Here is a 21,549-nt window from a genome sequence, read left to right as displayed (position 1 = left end):
GAATTATTATTATTGTCTTAATAAAAAAATAATTTTCTCATTGCAAAAAAAATAAATATTAATATGTATAAAGCAATATTTTTAATAATTATATGATTTTAATTCTAGAAACTGAAATTGGTTCTTTGATATACATTACAGTATAACAAATAATAAACACATATTACATATACAAAACATATAATCCAGACAATATGTATGCAACTAGGTCTTCTCCAAAAGTATTTCGGTTGCATAACATATATATTATTGTTAATTTACAAAATATAACCTTACATATTTTCAATTCTTTATTCGATTCATGGTATTAACAAAACTATGGAAACAGAGACGGTTAAAATTTTAAAAAAAGAAAATAATCTTGAAGATTGTTCCAAAGAGGTACTAATACTTTATAATATTGGTTAAATTGTACAGTTGAAAGAGTTGTGTACCTTAATAATATTATTTATTAATTTAGTAAATAAACAACTATTACTTTCTCGCAATTTTAGGAACTTATCAGGAGAATAAAATCTCTTGAAGCCCATAATGTTCAACTAAAACGTATAATCGCTAAATCTGGAGAAAATGAATCACAACAAAGACCTAATCAAAAACCATTTGATTTTTCTAAGTACTTAGTATATTTAAAGAATATGTGTAGCACCTAAAAACAAACTAAATTTTTAGGTGCCATTTCAGACATGTGTTCATAAAGTTTTACTACCTAGGTTGGGATTACAATGGTTTTGCTGTCCAAGAAGACACCACTGAAACCATAGAGAATTACTTATTCAAAGCATTGATAAAAACTTGTTTGATAAAAGATAGATCAACATCAAATTATCACAGATGTGGCAGAACAGATAAAGGTGTGAGTTCATTTGGCCAAGTCATTTCACTCGATATCAGAAGCAAACTTACCAAAGAAACTGAAAATAATTTACAAGATGAATTGGATTATTGTCAGATTTTGAATAGTGTCTTGCCAGAGAATATACAGTGTGTTGGTTGGAGTCCTGTGAATGATGACTTCAGTGCCAGGTTCAATTGCAAGAGTAGGATGTACAAATACTTTTTTCCCAGGGGTCAGCTGAATGTAGAGAAAATGAGGGAGGCTTCCAGATTTTTGTTGGGGACACATGATTTCAGGAATCTGTGTAAGATGGATGTGGGTAATGGTGTTGTGCAGTTCACTAGGAATATTGAGTTTATTGCAATTGAACCAGAAAATTTTAGTCATGATAATGGTATGAATTCATTTGTATCTTTAGTTTTAGTTCCAAATTAATTTTTGAAAATTTGCAGAATATTCAATGTATGTAATAACAATAAAAGGCAAAGCCTTCTTGTGGCACCAAATCAGATGTATAATGGGGGTGTTAATTTTAATTGGACAAAATAGAGAAGATGTAAATGTAATTAAGGAATTATTGGATGTTGATCAGAACCCTAGGTAAAATATCAGCTTAATATTAGCATAGAATTTTGATAACAATATTTTATAGGAAACCTGAATATCACATGGCAAGTGAAATACCTTTAAATTTGTACTATTGTGATTACAATGATGTAAATTGGACTTACAACTCCTCCAACTTAGTGAATGTTATCAAAAGGCTTAAAAAATGTTGGATTTTTCATGGCATTAAGTAATATTATATTTGTGTTAATTTTTCATAACTAAATCATACATTTTTTAGAGAATGTATGATTAGACACATGATATCAAGTTTACAGAGTATTTTAAAAACAATGCCTCAAGAGGAATCAGATGAAATTTGTCTTTCAGAATATTTAATGCAAGGCATAAGATACAAAAAATATATACCTTTAATGAAAAGGCAAAAATGCGGTAATACATTTAAAATTTTATTATTATTTATGCATGATTGTATATTATTTTTTCTTGTAGAAAGCTTAGAGGAGAAAATCAAACATTTTGCTAAAAGAAAGCGGATTGAAGTAATTAAAGAAAACAACAGTTGACTAAATTTTATTGTTGATTATAATAAAAATAAAGAAATTACAAATAAAAAATATGTATTTTTATTAATAGTGGCGGCGCGTGAGATTTAATTCTGATGAGACACATTATATATATTATTAATTATATTAATATTCAAAAAAACAAAACAATAATTTAGTTTTTGTTTTACTTTTGTTTTACAAAATAAGTTTTATTATATTTTAAATAATCATAAAAAGTGTATTTTTTAATATTACTACGTCAAAAAAATCATTTTCATAGCTTAGACACTGCACCACTTGACTTATTTAAGTAGCCACCACTAATTATTAAATAACATGACATTTCCTAGTTTGTTTAAATTTGAACTAGCACGGAATGTTGCCGCATTTCTTACAACACGTCATACAAATGACGTGGCACGTTGGCTTATATATATATTTACCCAATGTTTTATCAATACATAAAATCTTCTGTAATACCCTGTATCAAATCATAAATATATTTTTTATCAAAGTTACCTTTGTTAACGAAATCTTCAACAGGTGCGTTTGACAACACCGAACGAACATAACCAAAAGATATTAACAAAATCAATTTAACAAGTAATTCAAATATTATTAATTATGAGTCAATTTCAATCGCCAATGCCTAGCAGGGAATTCCTGTGGGACGTTTTTAGCAGGTAAAAGCAGATAACATTTAGAAAACAGTTCTACATCCTCGTTTTCAGGGTGGATAAAGACAGAAGTGGTTTTATTAATGCTGAAGAATTGCAACAAGCATTATCAAACGGAACATGGAGCCCCTTCAATCCGGAAACAGTTCGCCTTATGATTGGTACGTTTTTACATAGTTTGAAAGTATCTTACAATTTAATTTTATTTATTGCAGGTATGTTTGATCGAAGAAACATGGGGCAAGTCAGCTTTGATGATTTTGGAGCACTGTGGAAATACGTGACGGACTGGCAGAATTGTTTTAGATCATTTGATAGAGATAATTCAGGAAACATTGACAGGAATGAGCTGAAAACAGCTTTGGTAACATTTGGTTACAGGCTATCAGACAATTTGATCAACATTCTCATCCGCAAATTCGACAGACACGGGAACGGAACCATTCTGTTTGATGATTTCATTCAGTGCTGCATTATTTTATATGTAAGTCATAATGTAGCAATAATAATATATCCAATTTGATTTCTGTTTCAGACTTTAACTGCCTCCTTTAGACAACATGACACTGACCAGGATGGAGTGATTACAATTCACTATGAGCAATTTTTAACAATGGTTTTCAGCTTGAAGATTTAAAAATGCTCACTACATTAATTATCTCTTCTTTATCTTGTACACTTTAAGTGCCACATTAAACAGTTCCAGATTTTGTATCTATACTGTAGTTCAACTCTATTAAAAGGCGTATTATTAGTTTTATGTTAATGTTTAAAGATATTTTTATAACTATATTTTGTGGTGATGTTTTGTCACAAAAGAACTACATTGTTTAATTAAAGTTTTTAATTATAAGTCTGAATATTGTTTTATTTTTAATCATGGTGTTTTTAACAATATACATTCAAATGATTAGTAAATCCCAGGCGCATGACTCACAATACATTTACATCGCGCCATAAAATACTTGACGACATAACCAACAATCTATTTGTTTTAGTTAGTCAAAGATAAAGGAAAAATGAGCCACTTTCATTCTCCAATGCCCAATAGAGATTTTCTTTGGGGCGTATTCCAAAGGTAACAATCTTACATGTCAGTTACCCTAAAACAAATCCAAGTTTTCAGAATTGATACAGACAGAAGTGGTTTTATAAATGCCCAGGAGCTTCAACAGGCGCTCTCGAACGGAACATGGAGCCCCTTCAATCCTGAAACAGTCCGTCTTATGATCGGTACGTTTTCAATTCGTTTTTAAAGTTATAACAACTTACATCCTTGTTCTAGGCATGTTTGATAAGAGAAATATGGGTCAAGTGAGTTTTGATGACTTTGGGGCGCTATGGAAATACGTGACGGACTGGCAAAACTGTTTTAAGTCATTCGACAGGGACAACTCTGGTAATATTGATCAACAGGAGCTTAAGGCTGCCCTTACAACTTTCGGCTACAGAATTTCTGATCAATTGGTCAGTGTTATGATCAGCAAATTTGACAGGCATGGGAACAGAACTATATATTTTGACGACTTCATTCAGTGTTGTATTATTTTACATGTAAGAAAATCATTTAATTATTTTAATACTTCTTTATTTAATTTTAAATTTATTTTAGACATTAACAGCAGCCTTTAGGCAGCATGATACAGATCAGGATGGTGTGATAACAATACATTATGAACAGTTTTTGAACATGGTTTTCAGCTTGAAAATTTAAATTGAACTGTTTTATATTACTGTTGTGATATTCAAGGCAAAGATATTTGTATTTTTTTATTATTAAATATTAATAATTTACTTATACATCAATATAATATTAAATAAATATGTTTATATGTCTAATAAAAATTGTCTTCCTATCTGTTATTCTATTTAAGAATTGTTATGCAAATAAGGTACAAACATTTTATATCTATTTATATCTATTGCGTTATCGATAAAAATAAATCAAATTTGACAACAGAAGTCGCATCAGTTTTAGCCAGAAAATTTAATGAGTAATTACAGATACAGTGAATGTAAACAAACTTTGAATATGATCCAATTACGAAATTTTAAATTGGTTTGTTGATATCGTTGACCTTTTGACATATGCAATCTTATGTTAAGATGGCGTTGCCGTAGGGATGAATTTTACTCTTGCTCTGGGAAAAACTCGAATGGAGTTGTTACATTTCTTTAACAAATTTTATTTAAATGTTTATAGTTTATTTCTTAGACCTGAATTTGTTTTATAATAACTTCTAGATTTTACAGGATAAAACCCAAGATAAATAAAGATGAATTATTTATTTAATCTTTGATAAAACGATGGGTTAAATATGTGTTTTGTATACTAACCAAACAAATGATAATTTAATATTTAATTATTTTATTATTATGCATATATTTTACAAATTAAACATTAATAATATATATTTTTATATATAAATGAATATTCCATTATTTTATAGTCTTTGTGATTTTAACATTTTACTGCTTTTTCTAATTAACAATTAATAAAATATTTATTTTTATTTTATATAATAAAAATTAATTGAAAAATGCATTCTTCAATTTTCTAGTGAGTTTAATACATATTATTCGTTTTAAAATAATTAAAAAAATAAACAATTATCCGCAAAGAATGGCGCGTGCATTCCAAATTAGCCAGTACAAAGACCGACAGAATATCGACAACAGTGCAGTCGGCGACTCGAAATCCGGCGAGTCGGTGAAGAGAGTGCGGTTAGGTAAGGGACCAGATCATCGGATCAGGTGGTTTGTGATCGATGACCGAGTAACAGATAGTGCTACTGGGGGATGCTGGTGTGCTGGTGATTAGAACGTAGTGACACGCTGTGCTTTGTAGAAACGCGCACCGGTCTCAAAATGCATGCATCAATTCACGCACTTATGGTACACCTAATTCTATATTCCTCCTTGACCCCCATTATTTACCACACGAATGTTGCCTGCTCATTTTACTGCTATGTTTTCATTCTATAAATCGTGCACATGTGTCTGTATCAAATCTAGTAGGAAATTACATTTTTATCGTAATTGATTTGTGTACACAATTTCCGGTGAGGTTTCGGTTAATTAATAAAAGGAAGTGTCCCACTACAAGATTACAAGTAAACTTTTCGTTAACTAGGTAATGGTTATTTATAAACATGCTCGTATTCATTGCCGATGATTCAGATTTTGGTATTCAATTCAAACCGGATGTTTAACGTTCTCAAAATGCAAATTTAATTGGATTAACACCATTTATTTTTCATAATTCAAACCGTTATACATTGTAGTAAATTGAAATATTAACGTTTATTACTTTTACTATTATGATTTTAATGAATTTACTAATTATCGGTACAATTACGCAAATATTGACGTCAATTAACGCATCATTACATCTAATAATTATCGTCATGTCATTTTTCGTTTCTAATGACAAAAATATAATTTACTTTTTGATATTATATCTGCAAGAATAGCAGAAATTGTGGTTTTGTTATCTACACATTTTGGTAAATGTTTCACTATTATTTATTTATTATATTTTAATATAAATCTGTCTTGTGGTAAAATTTATTTGTTTTATTGTCGCCAATTTAACAGATAACTTAAAAATTGCTAGTATAAAAATTATAATTGTTATACAGTATGTTGTATTATAAACATAAACAAGTTTTAATTTAATTTTTAAATTTCTTCTATTTTTACAGTATTTTATTTTATATTCAGTGGTGGGAGAAGTATGGAATATTATTTACTTGTTACAAATGTTACTTAATGTTTTCTATAATCTGTTACAAATATGAACAAATCTAATTTACAGAGGTTTTCATTTTTTTAATAAAAAATGAAAAAAAGTGTGGAAAATTTTATTGAAAATCATAAAAAATTAACAATAACTCAAATATTTCAATATTTTGTGGGGTAACTTTTCTATCTAGCAGTCTTTGCGAAGTATCAACAAAGAATTTGTTGCCACTGTTGCCTGTATGGTTTGAAGATATTCTTGTTTGTTTTTGATTTTTTTTTTTTTTGATGCGACGATCTAATACTTCGTAAAGGTGTTCAACAGGATTTAGATCTGGGGACTGAGACGGCCATTCAAGCACAATTAAGTTTTTCATTAGAAATCACTCTTTAATAATTTATTAGGTGTTTGGGATCGTTGTCTTGTTGAATTAACCAACGAAGTGACATCTTTTCCTTGACAAATGATATGACCCCGTATTGAAAAGCATCCATTTTACCCTCACTTGAATCAAAGGTCCAATTTTGGATTGATAAAAGCATCCCCTAGTCATAATGCTTTCGCCACCATGTTTAACCATAGGAATTTGGTATTTAAAAAGGTATCGTTGCCCCCCTTGTCGTTTCACAAATGTTCTACCATCGTCGCTCCAAGACAGTGTTCAATTTTACCTGAGCCCATGACAAGTGGGCTCTGTTTTTCTTTGATAACAGTGATTTTTTAACTGAAATTCAGCCATGTAGCCCCGCATCAATAAAGTGATTCCTTACAGTTCTGCTACTAATATCTAGATTAAATTGTGTCAAAATGTCCTCTGTCATTTGTCTTGAAGTTTTGCGGTGATTTTTGAGGGAGAGCCTTTTATAATTTTGTCTATCTTGGGAGTGGTTTTTTGTAGGCACCACCTTGAGTGCGTTACATAAAATCTTCGAAACAACACTCTGAGTAATATTTAATGTTTTTGCCACGTCACATTGCGTTCGACCACTTTCACAAAGGTCAACTACCCTTTTCCCAAATTGAAGTAAACGTGTTTAGGCACTACTACGTTGAAACCGAACCGACTAAACTTGTTAAGAATTTAATCGCAACTGACCGCAAATAAAATAATAATCCATTTTTTTTTTCCAAATAAAAATATCTAAACGATGAGCTAATATACTGGGCGGCAAACACAAACTAGCGAATTTGTTTGGTACCATTACAAGAGATATGAAAAATGCAAGGAGATAAAAATCCAATTTTTAAAAATATTTCATACTTTTTTTCCACCACTGGATACATATATATTTGTATTTATAAAATATTATATAATAGTAATTTCACATTAAACTTGATATAACAAACTTGTAAATTTTGTTAGTAGTATTACTTACTTTACTTTAAAAATATTTGTACATAAGTATTAGTACAAAGTTAATTATATAGTTGCAATTAATAACGATCACCTTGAAGGTAGAGTGATAGTGCTTATTTAACGCAATGTTGAAAGTTTATTTATATAACATTTAAAAAAATCGTAATCTATATCTAAAGTGGAAATCTATTAAAATTGTTTGTACATTTTGCGAATTTTTATTTGTACATTATTGTAAATACACTCGAATCGAAGTTTAAATTTGAACAAATTTTATAACTTATCTCGTCAAGAAAATCAAATAGTAAACACTGCATGTTGCCACATAAAAAAATCATTTAAATATCTGTAATTCATTAAAAATTTTAGCTCCGAGTTATGTAGTATTTCCAAGAGACCCAGTAATTTACTTCAAGTTTCTCCGCATAGTTTCAAACAGAAATCATTTACACATAAGATTATTACTGTTTCACAACAAATTACAAGTTCGCTTATAACAACAACGGATCTGATTTAGGTGGTGATCGACCGCGATGGACGACGACGATGAGTTCTACGACACGATCTCGATAGCGTCGCGACGGACGGGGCCCGGCGGTGGCCGCAACTACCTGAGCCTGTCGAGGAACACCGTCTATCACTCGGCAGTTGATCTGGACGGCATGGAACTCGCACCGCTCGACAGGAACGGTCCCTCGGGATCGAAACGAAATGATAAGGTCTATAAAGATAGGGATGTTAAAACTTATGCGCAGTGGAGAGACCGGGTACAGTTCAAATTGGTTCAATTCATTTAAGATGCATGGCGAACTATTAATACAGCTGCTGCCTGGTTCTTTTATTTTCTTACTTCTGGGTGAAGGGTAATTTTAATTTCAACTGTTTATTAAGCATCGAAAATTGCACGTTTCAGTGGGTGCCTTGGCTTCTTTAATAATTTTAACGAAGTCTTATATATTCATGAATATAATATATTATATTACTCAGTTGTACGCTTCCTTATCAAATGATTTGCTTATTATTTAATTATTAATCTCGTTAGGCTCACTTGAATTGATTTTTTAAACAGTGATTTTCATGTGAATAAATATTTGAATAATCTCATCTACCATACATGAACGACGGAAAAGTTGCAATTGATTACATTGTTTACTATTATCATGAAGTTGAGCTCGAGTCACGAACAACATATTTCGGATAATCGGTTACCACGAGTTCAGTTAGATTGGTGACTTTACCCGTCGAACATTAGAAATATGAAGATCAGAAAAAAGAAAGTTGTAAGTGTTTCAGCTATTTTAATGTTCGTTGAGTAAAAATTTTTGTATTTTGTTGCCTTGGGAAAGTGTTAATTGTTATGAAATTAGACATTGTACTTTGTTTTGTTTACATAATGAGTATCAAATTACACTTGCAATGTTATACTTGGATATTATATGGTATTAAGTTGTACTAACATAGTTTAAAAATAATTTTCAAAGTTTCAATTTTAATTTTATTTTTGTTTATATGATTATTAATAAGTTTGTTTATCTAGTAAAAATTTATTCTTTAATTTTCTTATGATTCCAAAACAATCAATTACAAACCAATTGATTAAATATTTAAACAATCAACTGCGATGACGATACGCATTAATAATAGACAATTAAGCCAAGCATGTTCACAATAATGCACGACTAAAACTCCGCAATGTACTACTTAAGTTTGTTCCTATTCGTATTTATTACTGCGGGAATATTTATAATTGGGAAATTTGGCAAATTCTTTCATGTGTTCTACATCTTAAATCACGGACGTAAGTCCAAAGATGCAAACAATGTAAATATTTGGCTCCATCACGTTTGTTATGAAGAAAAGTGTTGACTTGTGTTGTTGTGTTAATAGAGGTGGAGGAGTTTTACATCGAAAGATGTGGATGTGGACTTCGTGTTGGCCTACGATGAACAGGGCAAAAGCGAAGACGAGGAGAAGCGAAGGATTTTCGAACAGAACTTAGAAACAGTGGGTCTTTTATTGGAAAGGGAAGAAAATCAAAGGATACACTTCGTGAAAATCCACGTCCCCAAAGAAGTGCTGTGTCAGTACGCCGAAATACTTAAACTACGATTACCTATTATCGATGTAAGTGATAAGAATACCGCCGTAAATGTTATTTGATTTGGTGTTTTTAGGATGATGTGGAAGAACTGCCGGAGAACATTATATCGTCGTCGTTCTCGAAAATAATGCAATGTTTAGGTATATCCTTGGATCCCGAAAAATTTCCACAAAAGAAATACCAACTAACCGCCGAATTTAGTCGGGACAAAAACTATCTGTAAGTTTATCACACTTATTGTCCCATGTAATGTAATTCATGCTAATATTATTTTAGATTTGACACTGATTCCCCGGATTTTTTCGATACATCCGTCCGAACAACTGTAGCATCCTACATATTGGAACGGGAACGTTTCGGAAACGAGGATCAGGATAAAGGAGTTAAAAGGCTGATTTCGGAAGGCGTTTACAAGGCAGCATATCCTTTACACGATGTAAGTGCATCCTTGAAAATGCCTAATGATTATATGTAATTAACTTTAATTTGAATATGTCTAGTGGTCAATAATTATTGATTGTTTTCAATTCGACCTTACAACAACATAAAATAATTATTTTCTTAGGGTGATTTACACACGGAAGGCTCAAAACGGAATCTATTATTAAGAGAATGGGCGTGGACGAAAAACTGCATAAAATTCCAACCCATCGACGAAATTAAAGAATATTTTGGTGTAAAATTCGCACTATACTTCGCCTGGCTGGGTTTCTATACGCACATGTTGATCCCTGCCTCATTCGTCGGCATTTTGTGTCTGATTTATGCCGTCCTTACGCTTAAAACAGACGACATTTCCCAAGACATTTGTAACTCCGACGTACTCATGTGCCCCAGGTACTAAAAGCTTAAATTGGTTTGCACTGCCGATACATAACTTATGTGTTTTAGATGCGACAAATACTGCGACTACTGGAAACTGAGCGAGGGCTGCACGTACGCGAAAATACAGCACATTATAGATAATCCTTCGACGATTTTCTTCGCGATATTCATGTCGTTTTGGGCGACTTTATACTTGGAACTGTGGAAGCGCTACAGTGCCGAGATTACCCACAAGTGGGGTCTGACAGGTTTCGACCTCCAGGCAGAGCCGCCACGTCCGGAATATCTATCCAAACTCTCTAATGCGAAAAAGAAGAAATTGAACGTGGTGACGCAGTTGCAGGAGCCGGTGGTGCCTTTTTGGAGGGTGAAACTGCCTTCCATCATACTCAGTTTTACGGTCGCCCTTCTTTGGATATGCTTAGCTTTGGCTGTCGTGTTCGCTATTGTGTTGTACAGAATGTCGATGTTCGCGACCGAAGCTTTTGTGAAGAACAAACATACTTACCAAGAGTATCAGACTTATTTGGTATATGTGGTGCCTATAACAACTGGTTTAATAAATTTAGTGTGCATTTTGGTGATGAATGTGATATATGACAGATTAGCCAGATGGTTGACTGAGATTGAACTACAAAGGACTCAAACCGAGTACGACGATAGTTTAGCGCTCAAGATTTATATGTTCCAATTCGTGAATTATTACTCATCTATTTTTTATATAGCGTTCTTCAAAGGTAAATTTGTTGGTTATCCTGCTAAGTATAACAGGATTTTTGGATACAGACAAGAAGAAGTACGTTTCACTTAATCAAGGATAATATATTAAATTAAAACTGCATAATTTTTAGTGTAACCCTGGTGGATGTCTGATGGAATTAACAATACAACTAACAATTATAATGATAGGTAACCAGGCGTTAAACGCTATAATAGAAATGGTATTCCCGTTACTGATGAAGATGTACTCAACTTTCAAAGTTACTACAGGCATTGCCAAAGGAGATAGCAATGAGGAGATTATTATTAGTTGCAACCAATGGACTGAGGACTATAAATTGTCCGCTCTCGAATCTCAAAGCCTTTTCAGCGAATATTTAGAGATGGGTACATAAAAATTTATTGTGTTAGCAACTTTATAAACATGATTAAATTATTTGGTTTACAGTTCTTCAGTACGGTTTCGTTACTATCTTTGTAACTGCTTTCCCGCTGGCGCCACTTTTTGCTCTCATCAACAACGTTTTGGAAATGCGTTTGGATGCCACAAAATTCATAAAATATTTCCGACGGCCCGTTCCCCAACGTGTCTCCAACATCGGCGTTTGGTTCCCCATTATGGCGTTCATTGGGCGCGTCTCCGTGGTTTCCAACGCATTTATTATAGCCTTTTCCTCGCATTTTATACCGAGATTAGTGTACATGTTGAAAGTCAGTGCAGATCACACCGACACTGGCTTTTTGGAACACAGTCTGGCTTATTTTAATACATCAGATTTTGTGCCGGGAAACGAACCCATAGAGTCTCTATATGGGAACGTTACCATTTGTAGATATGCAGAATATAGAAATCCGCCAGACCACGAAATGAAATATAAAAGACCATTGATATATTGGCACATATTAGCTGCTCGTTTAGCTTTTATTGTTGTATACCAGAATTTGGTTAGCTTCGTTATCACAGCAGTTGAATGGACTATACCAGATGTTAGCAGAAAGCTAAACGACAAGATTAAACGAGAGGCGTACAGAACCAACGAAACTATCATTAAACATGAAACTGAACGTGCTAAACAGAAGTCAAAACCATGTAAGACAATTTTCTGAATATCACCCACGTATTTCAATATGCTTGTTTCATTTTTTATTTCTAGATAATCCACGGGACTCGATCATTTCTAGTGGTACAATTTATTATGACACAAACAACGGAGAGGTGAATGGAACAGGAGATCACAGCCACAGCAATCGCAGCACAACGTATTTCGATACGGATGAATACGAATAACATTAACTGAAACTCATAGCTAATCTGTATATAACTGTTATATATTTATAATTCGTGTGCTTGAAAACGGAGGCCTTGTTCTTGCCTTATAAAACGGCTTAAGATACTTACTCGAAGGATTAAATTTCGTGTATATTTTATTACGGGTAGCAAAGATATTTATATACGTGTATATATGCAAGTTGATGATTAGAGATATTTATTGTAGAATCTCACGCAAACTTATTAAGTGGGTGCTAGAATTTTATTTATCGTGTACTACTGATATATTTATTCTAACATGTGATAAATATAATTGTTTTATGCTGGACACTCAAATTATTATATAAAACTATTGCCAAAACTGTTACTATTAGGTGCTAAGTATTGTAATTACATCACTGACCAATATTAAGTAGTACAGACAGTAATTTTATATTTTCATTTTAAGAATATGTCACTTGGAAGGTTTTATTAATTAGACACATCACAATTGATAGACATTTACCAGACTTTAGATTCTTTGTGAACAATTAATTTAACAATAAGTTATATAAGTAACTAATTTTTGTAATTATTTCAATACGAAAACTAGTAACTACATATCTACTAGAATCCAAGTTTGTTTAACTCCCATTCCAAGTATTGTAATTGTCACAATTTTTTATGCTTTTAAATAAACTTACAAAATTATTAATTTTTTTATTTGCTTTACCTGTAATATATAAATTAATTTTATTAATTAAATTGTATATATGTAAGATTATACTGTTTATTCAATTTATCGAAGTAAAGATACCTTTACTGATAACATTTGAATATTTATTTAAGGGCTTTATCATTACCTTTGAAAGTTTAAAAGTATGTTGTGATGCAAAGATTTGTTATTTGTGACTTGTGTATATTTATACTAAATTGGTAATTATATAAATTATTTTTTATATGAAACCACTTGTTTAAGTATAATTAATATTAATTGTGTTATGCAATTATACATAAACTGTTTACTATAAATTTCCTAGCAGATATTACAAATAAATTACATTCTTGAAAACAATTTCATTCTTATTAAAGATATTATTTAATTTTACGCTGATCTTCAGTTTCAGTATACTGTTTCATAATATAGAATAATCGCTTTTTCCTCAAACCATCCTTGTCACTTTTCAGTCAATAATTCCATTAATTTATAATGACGTTATGAATTATTTAGATGGTGTTTGAATGCGATGGATGACGACGAGTTTTATGACACTATTTCGATGGAGACGGAAGAAATGACGCCAAAAGACAGTCACAACAACTTGATCGGGTCGTTGAATACTCTCTACCACTCAGCAATCGACCTGGACGTGAAGGAACTTCTTCCTCTAAACAGAATCAACTCCTCGGAATTAAATCATTTTAAAAAGGTTTAGTGTTTTCATTTCTAAATTTGATTTCCACATTTCGAAAATTTTGTATTAATTTTTAATTACAATTGTTATTGGATAAAAGTGTTGAATTGTGTTGTTGTGCTATAGAGGTGGAGGAGTTTTACATCAAAAAATGTGGATGTGGACTTCGTACTGGCTTACGAGGATCAAGGCACTAGCGAAGATGTGAAAAAACGAAAGACTTTTGAAGAAAATTTGCAATCCGTAGGTCTTTTATTAGAAAAAGAGAAAAACCAATGGATACATTTCGTAAAAATTCACGTACCCAAGGAACTGCTTTGTCAGTACGCCGAAATTCTCAAACTTCGATTGCCTATTATCGATGTAGGTGCTAAATTTCTCATGACATTGTTCATTGGATATTTATTTTTCAGGATGAAGTAGAAAATCTATCACAAAATATTATTGCATCGACTTTTTCGAAAATAATGCACTATTTAGGTGTATCATTAGACCCTCAAAAATTTCCACAGAAACCATATCAACTGACGGCCGAATTCAGGCGAGATAAAAACTACTTGTATGTTCATCACATTTATGCATATCTTATTCATACTTATTAAAATGATCATGCTTAAGATTTGACATTGATTCCCCGGATTTCTTTAATTCATCCACGCGGACAATTGTGGCGTCCTATATTTTGGAACGGGAACGTTTTGGAAACGAGGATCAGGATAAAGGAATTAAGAGGTTGATTACAGAAGGTGTTTACAAAGCTGCTTACCCTTTACATGATGTAAGTATATCTTCAAAATTAAGTCATGGTTAAAAGTTTTTTTCTAGGGTTTATTACACAAACAAGGTTCCAAACGGAACCTCCTATTTAAGGAATGGGCTTCGGTAAAAAAGTGTTTTAAATTTCAGCCCATTGACGAAATAAAAGATTATTTCGGCGTACAATTTGCACTTTATTTTGCCTGGTTAGGTTTTTACACATATATGTTGTTACCGGCATCATTTGTTGGCATCTTGTGCGTAATATATGCTCTAGCTACTCTCGAAACTGATGACATTTCTCAAGACATTTGCAACTCCGATATCATCATGTGCCCCAGGTATTGAAACCTTAAATTATTAATTTATACTATGGTTACATAATTTAAATTTTTCAGATGCGACAAACACTGCGACTACTGGAAACTGAGTGATGGTTGTACATACGCGAAGATACAACACTTCATAGATAATCCCTCTACGATCTTCTTTGCGGTTTTCATGTCGTTTTGGGCAACTTTGTACCTAGAATTGTGGAAACGTTACAGCGCCGAAATCACCCACAAATGGGGTCTCACTGGTTTCGATCTCCAGGCGGAGCCGCCGCGTCCCGAATATTTAATTAAACTCTCCCACGCAAAAAAGAAGAAACTGAACGTGGTAACGCAGTTACAGGAGCCGGTCGTGCCTTTTTGGAGAATGAAACTTCCGTCGATTATACTGAGTTTTGGGGTTGCTCTTCTTTGGGTATTTTTAGCTGTTTCTGTTGTATTTGCTGTGATGTTGTACAGGATGTCAATATTTGCGTCTGCTGTTGTAACGAATAAACAGTCTTATTATGATGTACAGACTTATTTGGTATATGTTGTTCCTGTAACAACCGGTTTGATAAATTTAGTGTGCATTTTGGTCATGAATGTGATTTATGATAGATTAGCCAAGTGGCTGACTGACATTGAATTGCAGAGGACTCAAACCGAGTACGACGATAGTTTGGCTCTCAAGATTTACATGTTTCAATTCGTCAATTACTACTCCTCCATTTTTTATATTGCATTCTTCAAAGGAAAGTTTGTAGGCTACCCCGGCAAGTACAATAAGATTTTTGGATTCAGGCAAGAGGAAGTATGTGAAGGATAAGACTTTCCTGATGAAAATTTATATTTATTCGAGTTTGTAGCACGTAGTTGATTGGAATTATTCCTAACATCTTCACAGATCTGATCTTGTGCGACCTACAAACCCGAACCAATATACATTTTCTTCAAGAGGAAGTGTTTCACTTAATTGAAGATTGGTTAAATTAAAACTTTTGTTAATTCTTATAGTGTAACCTTGGTGGATGCTTGATGGAATTAACTGTTCAATTGACAATTATAATGATTGGTAAACAGGCGTTATACACTATCATGGAAATGAGTCTTCCGCTGTTGATGAAAATGTACACAATTATAAAGATGAAAACTGGCATAGAAGACGACATTAGTGAGGACACTGTTATAATTCACAACCAGTGGACAGAAGACTATAAATTGTCCAGCCTCGAATCTCAAAGTCTCTTCAGTGAATATCTAGAAATGGGTACGAAAAACCTCGATAACCTTTTAAACATTAAAAAATCGTTTTCTTTTGCAGTTCTTCAATACGGTTTTGTTACCATATTTGTGACGGCTTTTCCCCTGGCCCCACTCTTTGCTCTTATCAACAACGTCTTGGAAATGCGCCTAGATGCGACAAAGTTTATAAAATATTTCCGACGCCCTGTTCCACAACGTGTATCCAATATCGGCGTTTGGTATCCGATTATGGCGTTCATTGGACATGTTTCTGTGATTTCGAATGCATTTATTATTGCTTTTTCGTCGCATTTTATACCAAGACTGGTATATATATTCGAAATCAGCGCTGATCATACGGATAAGGGTTATTTGGAACATAGTTTAGCGTATTTTAACACCTCTGATTTCGTAATAGGAAACGAACCTCAAAACACAAACTTTGGAAACGTTACGATATGCAGATATGCTGAGTATAGAAATCCTCCAGACCATGAATTAAAGTATAAAACGCCCTTAATTTATTGGCACATTTTAGCGGCTCGTTTAGCTTTCATCGTTGTATACCAAAATTTAGTAAGCTTTGTTATGAAAACAGTTGAATGGACTATACCTGATGTTAGCAGAAAGTTAAATGACAAGATTAAACGAGAAGCGTACAGAACCAACGAAACCATTATCAAACATGAGGCTGAACGTGACAAACACAAAATAAATCAAATACGTAAGACATTTTTTTTAAGTTTGGGTATCAGTATTGTATTCTTTTTTTTAGACAATCCGGAAGCTTCTAATGATGTAATTCAATGAGTGCTGCTAAATTTGGAGTATATTTATTACGGGTACTGTATACATTAATTTAATATCATTATTATTAGATTTAAAATAAATAAAACTCCACAAATTTACTTTATATTTAATTTTTATTTTTGCTAATTCCTGTAAATACAATATGTATATAAATATTAACAATTTTCTATATCTGTACACGAGAATTATTAATTACACTTAAGTTTATCAAGAAAGATAAAATAGAGATTCTCAAAATATGTCAATATTCTCTTAATATATTAATATTAAAAACGATAAAAATCGCCTATAAAAACTAAACGAATACTGACATATTTTCTAAAATTAATCAAGTAAAATACTTCAATTTCATCACATTATTAAGAAATTTCATAATACTGGACATCTCAATCTATTCATAGTGTAAGTACAAAAATTTGTTAGGCCAAACAGGTTCAAACCCTACACCGCGAGCAAGATGAGTTATTGTACTTGATTATTAAAAGAAAAAACATTATCGGACTACTAATACTTAATTATTGACTATTTATTGATGTTACCAGTTTCATTAGGCGTTCAGATCATAAGTATAGCGTTGTTGCAATCGAAAATTAATCACAGAATCAACAAAAAAAACTGGAAACGTTTTGGCTTCAATATCACCGGAAATGAGTATAAGTAGTAGTAAGTTCAATTTCGAGTTTCTGGACGATGCGCGTTTAACCTCAATAATCAACATTTATCAAAAATACATTTAATATAAATTTCGATACCAATTCGGCTACTGCAAGTCACCTGACAAAAGCCATAAGCATTTTCTTAATTTAGTCCAAAATAGACTGTGTGTTTATGTGATAGGTTACACAGTTAATTTATTAAATACTCCTGTACTTCCTCTTGTTGTGGTTATGAATACCACAACGGCACCGAATTACTGTTAATACAAAAAATACAATTCCAAATGTACAATAAATTAGTAGAAATAGATAAACATACATTTCATGTATGAATTAATAAATAATGTAATTTATAAATAATAAACAATAAAACTATCACCAAATCGTACGTCTGCACACAAAACATAAATAATAATTCAATATATAAAAATATTTGATTGAGTCTACCTACTTCTTTTAATTTCACTAGAACTTCATAGACGTAATTTAAAATTAGGTCGATTCTATTGCCCGTTTTCCGTAAGAGGGGGTAAATTATCCAAATCCAACAAGGATTTAATCCTATCCACGCAAGTTTTTGAGCCCTCATAAGCTTCTTTTGATATCTACAAAATTATATATTTAAAGAGAGATGGTTTATAATATGTTATTAATTACCAAGGAGAAATTCAAAAAACCATGTGGCAAACCACTGAGCAAATCCAGTTTGACATCAGTTCCAAGAGCCTTTAATTTCTTACCAAACATTACGCAATCATCAAGACACGGGTCCAAATGCACCGTCTAAAAAAGACGATATAAACTACGCTTTAAACGGATCCAGGATTACTTACCAATATTCTAGTTGGCGGAAACTTCTTCAAATCCTCCGGATCAGCGCAATAAGGGCTCAAGTACGGGTCTCTAGGCACGACGAATCTGAACTCATCCAACAGACTGCACTGTCTGTCCACATCCAGGTACCTTTCGGCGCCCGAGGGCGTCCTGGTACCCAATAGCTGCACGAACCGTCCCTTCAAATTGGAAACGAAGGTCGTAACTCTGGTTTGAATCGACGTGTCGATGGAAGTAGTTGATGCTGCGCTTTCGCATTTTAACGTCGGCACTTTCGTACCGTCCGTTTCTGTGTCGGAATCCAGGACGTATTTTTCTAAAAAATCCGACACCATTTTCTCGCTTTGTTCTATATCAATTTCTTTGACGTCGTCGTCGGCGTTCAGCGATCCGTAGGTCATTGTATCTGATGTTTCGGAAGTAGGCGATTTGTGCGCTTGCAATTCCATTAAATCCGATTCGGTGATCTCTTCGAAGCTCTCCGTGTCGGAATTATCCGACTTAACCTTGTCCGTCAAATCCGGACACGCATAAGCTATAAGAATTGAATTGTCATTGGGTATAATTGGTTGAATTTTTTAAAATACCTTTAAGGCATCTCATCATAAATCCGAATGGCAGCAAAGGGTCCATCATGCACAGCAATCTGGCGGGTGACGGTATAAAATTGATAACGGTAGGAGCGTAAGCCACAAAAAGGCCGTGAGGGAGGGGTAGACCCATGTTGATGCATTTTAAAGTCATTGACATCACCAAATTCGCACCGGCCGAATCGCCAGCCGCCACAATCCTTTCTCCTAAGACATTAATGTAATTGTAAAGTAATAAATGTAAGTGGAATTCTTGAAAGAGTATATTATAAAAGGATGTACAAATTGCTATACCTGTGCTGCCTAAAAGTTCACAGTTTTTCAACGCCCAACCGTAAGCGTAGACGACCTCCTCCAAAGCCCTGGGAAATGGAGCTTCTGGCGCCAAACTATAGTCCACGCTTAAGATGGGAACTTTAAGTTGTTTGGCCCAGTCACGTAAGTAACCCTCGTGCGACTTGGAAGATTGGGCCACAAAACCGCCACCATGACAATGAAACAGCAAACCTCTGGCAGGCGGTTCCACAGCCCCGTTTTTACCAGTTCCAATCATTCCCTTGCGAACTTTATAGCTGATTAAGCGCACTTGAACCGATTTTTTACCTGTAAAACATATTCATTTACAATAGCTGACTATTATTACAAGTCTTATTTACCTATATGAGAGGTGGGAACGGGAATGTCGATTTCTTCGCCATCGACGCAGATACTCAAAGGTTCAGAAGGTAGATGAATGAGCTGGGAAACGGCAACACCAGGAGAAACGACATTGGGGACGTGATTCATCAATTCGCTTTCAGATAGGAACCAAAACGCCTTGCAAAAATCCACGTCCGCGTTTTGAGAAATGTTGACGATGCGGCGGGCACGTTGTTCGGGATCCGTTATGTATTTTGTTGCTGTCATCACATGGTTTGTTGCTTTACTCAACAGAGAACCTGAATAAAACAATTAATGATTAGTTCAATTTTTGTTTAATCTGTAAATATTAATATCTGTAATTGCAGTCTCAAGTAAATTATAATTTATTTTGCAGTTGTGATAAAAATTCAATTTGATTTTAATTTTTAAAATAAAATATATGATGTATGTGCCAATATACTAGGAAATAAATTGCGCATTAGCCGTGAAATATAATTTCAACTAATTAACATAAAACTGTGTAATCAGCATTATTTTATTTCTTTAATTATGAAATAATTTTATCAATATTTAATGACTGACATGATAATCACCATAAATGGAAATAGTCAAGAACTGTAATTAACATTCTTTTATTTATTTAGGCAATTAGTTGTTGCTTTTTTAGTATAAAGAAATTTTAAACTCACCTTGGCCATAATATGCCTCTGAAAATATGGCCATGGAAAGTGCAATGAATTGCAAAACATTTTTCAGAGATTCACAAAATTGAAATCCCATACATCTGCCATAAAAACAGTATTGGTTAATGTCTTCACAATGTGACAATAATTCAACTGGAGAATGGGATTCATCTGGAAATAAACTGCCATCACTGCTCCAAGATAATAATGTTTCCAGATGTTTTAGGCATGTGTCCAGGCTAGAAATCAAATGTGAAAAGCACTCCACATCCCTAAAATCAATGATCAATTCATGAGAACCAATGTCAGCATTGCCAAGTGAATTATGTACTTAGCAACAACACTCTTCCTGAACAACACTTTGTTCCTTTTCAAGATAACTTTCTTGTTTAACTGAATGGCAGCTTCAATAGCTAGGTTGACAATCCCCAAAAAGCTGCGGTACCCATTTCCCGGAGTCTCCTCGTCGAAATCGAACTCCGCACATCTGGATTCGATCCGCTTAACTTTAGGCCACAATAACTCGATGCCATCCATGATCGCAAGGAAAGAAATGTACAACCTCTGTCCATTTTCGCTGCTGTCCGTGACGAAAAACTCGGAGTTATTATGAGCCAGATCCTTCAAGACATCAACGCTCAGTTTGTTGCCATCGATTAGGTCGTTTTCGCCCGGAGTCGCGTTTGAGGCCTCTGTCATTTTCGATTTCGCGTGACTATGCGGAGTTTGTGTTACGACCTTGCATCTAAACACGGCCGTCAATTGGGAAACTCCGTCAAAAGATGATTTATTGCGATTTATTATTGTTTAGAGACCAGCATTGTAGAAAAAAAACAGTTAATTTACGTCATTTCGGGTATTTATTTTGACAGCTGATCGTACCAATTAGTAAATATTTAATTTACTAGATTGTGGGCGCTACAATCTGGACGTACTATATAAATGGTGTAAAATGAGTTGCATATGTTTCTAAATATCCTTAA

At 33.2% G+C, this 21,549-nt stretch overlaps 6 protein-coding genes across 12 annotated transcripts; 5 read left to right on the top strand and 1 right to left on the bottom strand.

Moving 5' to 3' along the window:
* Positions 1–294: 294 nt before the first annotated feature.
* Positions 295–2,022, top strand: LOC109602764 (tRNA pseudouridine(38/39) synthase). Its single transcript, XM_020019199.2, has 7 exons — positions 295–381; positions 495–616; positions 673–1,232; positions 1,291–1,438; positions 1,491–1,634; positions 1,686–1,837; positions 1,898–2,022. The coding sequence occupies exons 1-7, from the start codon at positions 319–321 to the stop codon at positions 1,969–1,971; spliced, it is 1,263 nt and encodes a 420-aa protein (XP_019874758.1). The 5' UTR covers positions 295–318; the 3' UTR covers positions 1,972–2,022.
* A 367-nt stretch (positions 2,023–2,389) lies between these two features.
* On the top strand, positions 2,390–3,490 carry LOC109602776 (programmed cell death protein 6-like). 2 transcript variants are annotated; one of them, XM_020019214.2, is made up of 4 exons: positions 2,400–2,636; positions 2,685–2,791; positions 2,846–3,114; positions 3,166–3,490. In XM_020019214.2, the coding sequence occupies exons 1-4, from the start codon at positions 2,578–2,580 to the stop codon at positions 3,265–3,267; spliced, it is 537 nt and encodes a 178-aa protein (XP_019874773.1). In that variant the 5' UTR covers positions 2,400–2,577; the 3' UTR covers positions 3,268–3,490. The 2 variants fall into 2 exon arrangements, with proteins under 2 accessions (XP_019874772.1, XP_019874773.1); XM_020019213.2 differs by having other exon boundaries at positions 2,390–2,636; positions 2,685–3,114.
* A 94-nt stretch (positions 3,491–3,584) lies between these two features.
* Positions 3,585–4,592, top strand: LOC109606971 (programmed cell death protein 6-like). Its single transcript, XM_020023491.2, has 4 exons — positions 3,585–3,708; positions 3,757–3,863; positions 3,916–4,184; positions 4,243–4,592. The coding sequence occupies exons 1-4, from the start codon at positions 3,650–3,652 to the stop codon at positions 4,342–4,344; spliced, it is 537 nt and encodes a 178-aa protein (XP_019879050.1). The 5' UTR covers positions 3,585–3,649; the 3' UTR covers positions 4,345–4,592.
* A 520-nt stretch (positions 4,593–5,112) lies between these two features.
* LOC109602790 (anoctamin-5-like) lies at positions 5,113–13,335 on the top strand. 5 transcript variants are annotated; one of them, XM_049969639.1, is made up of 10 exons: positions 5,113–5,359; positions 8,247–8,496; positions 9,617–9,853; positions 9,904–10,049; positions 10,107–10,266; positions 10,396–10,667; positions 10,722–11,451; positions 11,507–11,762; positions 11,824–12,465; positions 12,530–13,335. In XM_049969639.1, the coding sequence occupies exons 2-10, from the start codon at positions 8,263–8,265 to the stop codon at positions 12,661–12,663; spliced, it is 2,811 nt and encodes a 936-aa protein (XP_049825596.1). In that variant the 5' UTR covers positions 5,113–5,359; positions 8,247–8,262; the 3' UTR covers positions 12,664–13,335. The 5 variants fall into 5 exon arrangements, with proteins under 5 accessions (XP_049825596.1, XP_049825595.1, XP_049825594.1 ...); XM_049969638.1 differs by having other exon boundaries at positions 5,113–5,443; XM_049969637.1 differs by having other exon boundaries at positions 5,113–5,525.
* Positions 13,336–13,536: 201 nt separating this feature from the next.
* Positions 13,537–17,259, top strand: LOC109602786 (anoctamin-2). 2 transcript variants are annotated; one of them, XM_020019225.1, is made up of 10 exons: positions 13,537–13,560; positions 13,856–14,054; positions 14,166–14,402; positions 14,453–14,598; positions 14,658–14,817; positions 14,865–15,136; positions 15,194–15,920; positions 16,124–16,376; positions 16,431–17,075; positions 17,127–17,259. In XM_020019225.1, exons 2-10 carry the CDS (start codon positions 13,872–13,874, stop codon positions 17,159–17,161), a joined length of 2,658 nt encoding a protein of 885 aa, XP_019874784.1. In that variant the 5' UTR covers positions 13,537–13,560; positions 13,856–13,871; the 3' UTR covers positions 17,162–17,259. The 2 variants fall into 2 exon arrangements, with proteins under 2 accessions (XP_019874784.1, XP_049825600.1); XM_049969643.1 differs by lacking the exon at positions 13,537–13,560 and having other exon boundaries at positions 13,778–14,054.
* Positions 17,256–21,416, bottom strand: LOC109602787 (hormone-sensitive lipase). The gene is made up of 8 exons (XM_020019226.2): positions 20,898–21,416; positions 20,573–20,838; positions 19,898–20,179; positions 19,536–19,844; positions 19,239–19,448; positions 18,651–19,186; positions 18,475–18,600; positions 17,256–18,422 (listed from the first exon to the last, which is right to left on the bottom strand). Exons 1-8 carry the CDS (start codon positions 21,263–21,265, stop codon positions 18,321–18,323), a joined length of 2,199 nt encoding a protein of 732 aa, XP_019874785.1. The 5' UTR covers positions 21,266–21,416; the 3' UTR covers positions 17,256–18,320.
* Positions 21,417–21,549: the final 133 nt, after the last annotated feature.

Source organism: Aethina tumida, chromosome 7 (genome assembly GCF_024364675.1).
Source record: "Aethina tumida isolate Nest 87 chromosome 7, icAetTumi1.1, whole genome shotgun sequence".
NCBI classification, from domain to species: Eukaryota; Metazoa; Arthropoda; class Insecta; order Coleoptera; family Nitidulidae; genus Aethina; species Aethina tumida.
This window is presented reverse-complemented; position numbering and strand designations above follow the sequence as displayed.